Source organism: Egretta garzetta, unplaced genomic scaffold (assembly GCF_000687185.1).
Source record: "Egretta garzetta isolate BGI_Z169 unplaced genomic scaffold, ASM68718v1 scaffold59, whole genome shotgun sequence".
In the NCBI taxonomy this organism is placed as follows: domain Eukaryota; kingdom Metazoa; phylum Chordata; class Aves; order Pelecaniformes; family Ardeidae; genus Egretta; species Egretta garzetta.
The window spans coordinates 1,978,470-1,980,700 of record NW_009267230.1 but is presented as its reverse complement, the minus strand read 5'-3'; the positions used below and the strand labels follow the sequence as shown (position 1 = coordinate 1,980,700).

General features: G+C 54.0%; 1 protein-coding gene across 1 annotated transcript in view; it reads right to left on the bottom strand.

Annotated features, from left to right (window-relative positions):
- The window catches only part of TLN1 (talin 1), a gene marked incomplete at its 5' end in the record, with an annotated part of 30,590 nt that extends 28,561 nt beyond the window's left edge, over nt 1-2,029 (bottom strand). The window contains 1 exon segment of the mRNA XM_035902742.1: nt 1,927-2,029. Coding sequence (XP_035758635.1) covers nt 1,927-2,029 — 103 coding nt within the window.
- Between the last annotated feature and the right edge of the window lie 202 nt (nt 2,030-2,231).

Sequence of the window (2,231 nt, the reverse complement as noted above, 5' to 3'; positions counted from 1 at the left end):
AAAAAAAAAAAAAAAAAAAAAAAGGTAAAGCAAGGTAGTAAAATGCTGGGCATCACCAGGAAGGGTGCTGGGAACTGGTCTATAAAACCTAGGCACATCCACACTTTGAGTACTCCATGGCTGTGTGGTCTTCCCCTCCCCAGAACACAGCAGAGTTCGAGAAGATACAGCCCTCTGTATCAACTTAAATGATGGAACCTTGGTATGAGGGACTAAAGGAGCTGGGACTCCTTCCTTTGGGGCAGAGAAGGCTGAAGGAGGATGGGATCAAGGCTTACAAGGTCTCAGAGGTGGTGAGTAAGTGCTGTTCACCAAATCCTGCTCTCTCAGGGCTGGAGTAGCTGGTGAAAGTGCTGCTGCTGGAGCCCGGGCAGTGGCACCCCAGCTTGAACTCGCAGGGATAGCCCTGTTTTCACGCTGCAGGAGGCCAGGACCACGCCTGGCTTTGCCCTGGGAAAGGTTCTTCTCCACCTTTCCAACAACCCCGCTGCACGCCGTCCCGGCTGGCTGCTAAGTTTATAACAAGTGAGCTCGTTGGCAGCTCTCTGCAGGGAGGGACAAATTCCTGAGCCGCCCAACTCCTGCCTGGCTAACACTGCCGTTAGGATCCTACCAAACAGGGAGCAGAAAAATCACAAAGTCTTGCCAATTCATTTTTAATTTAAAAAAAAAAAAACCCAACCTATTTTCAAAGCAAATTCCAGAAGGATAACTCTAAAGCACTGAAAACTGAGCAGCTTGCCCCAGATCCTAACTCGGGCAGGGAGAGGTGCTTCCTGAGACAGAGCAAGAGCAGAGCTGGAAACCTACACAGAAGCTCCCCCAGCCCAAAGGTGACAAAAAACCAGGGCAGCTCAAAAATGGACTCCGGAGTGCCACTGGGTAAGGAGAGCAAAGAGAAACAAAAGCTGCAAGGAACTGATAGGAAAAGAAAAGCTGTGAGCCATTGAAAAGGAACTCAGGAATAAGCAGTTCCCTTTAAGGCTTTCCCCTTGCATTTTTTTTTATAAGCAGGCTGGCTCACGCCCAGGAGCAGGAAATGCAATGCTCCCTCCAACATGGCTACAGCCCCGCGTCCACATAAACATCCAGTCCCTCTCCGAAACTGAAAGCCATGGTCTGCCGGACCGCTGGACAGCTGGGCACGGTGCGAGAAGGCATTTCCTTTCATCCTCGAGGAATTTGCTACTCCAGATGTCGCCGCACTCCCCCTCCTCTTCCCACGACTCCTGACCTCCTGTTTGTTGCCTCTCCCCCGTGGCACAGCCGCTTTCGGAGGCAGCAGGGACCCCGGAGAGCCCCCGAGACCACGTCCCAGTGCTCCCGCCTCCCCATCCACGCTGGGGACAGGCCACGTCGCATGGGCATGAGTCACATCATGAGCTCGTGAGCCATAAGCTTAATTTTGAGCCTGGCGGCCACAGGGAAACATTAGAGCTGAGACGGCTTAGCAAGGTTATGGAACACCAGCAGAGAGCTGCCAGTGGGGACAGACCTGATGGAGGACCGTATATCCCCCAAGAAAGGATAAATTAACTTATATGGTTTATTAATTCTTGCTACGACCCCTGCAACTGTTTAAACCCACCTCATCCTGGCTAGCAGTGATGGATGCAAGTAGGAGAGAGGAGCAGAGACAGAAAGGGTAGCAGGCTCACAGAGCTTGACAGGTATTTCACTTCCAAATGCAGTTTCCTACCTTCCAAACCCCCAAATTTCTTCTGAGGTATCGAAGAGGGAGCCCAAAGAGCTCAGCCCTTCACCTCAACTGGGCAGTAGGACTTGGACCTTGCTCCCCCTACCCCTTCACTGCTCTGGGAAAACCCAGATGGGCACAGAGACAGGAGAGGAAAGGGAGACGTGTAAAATGCCAGGAGCTAAGCCTGGGTGGCCCCGGCATGACAGCCAGCTCCACCGTGGACTTACGCTGTCCCATCTGGGCCTCAGGCACCCGCTCGCGGATCAGCCGGCAGGCATCGTACACCATGGTGGAGGGCTCGAACTGCATCGTCTTCACCACATTGCCCGGGAGGAGACAGACAGGTTACCTCCACCTGCTGCCCCCGCCGGTGTGCAATTTCCTTCCTCCTCCTTTCTGGCAGCACCTCTGTTCCCCAAAAGCCACGACCCAGCTTCTAGCAGCAAGCAAGGGCTGCGCCCCGTGCTGGCGAGCTTGCAAGGGCGTCCTGCTTTCCAGCCCTGTGCTGACCCCGGGGTCTCTGGCCAGCGTT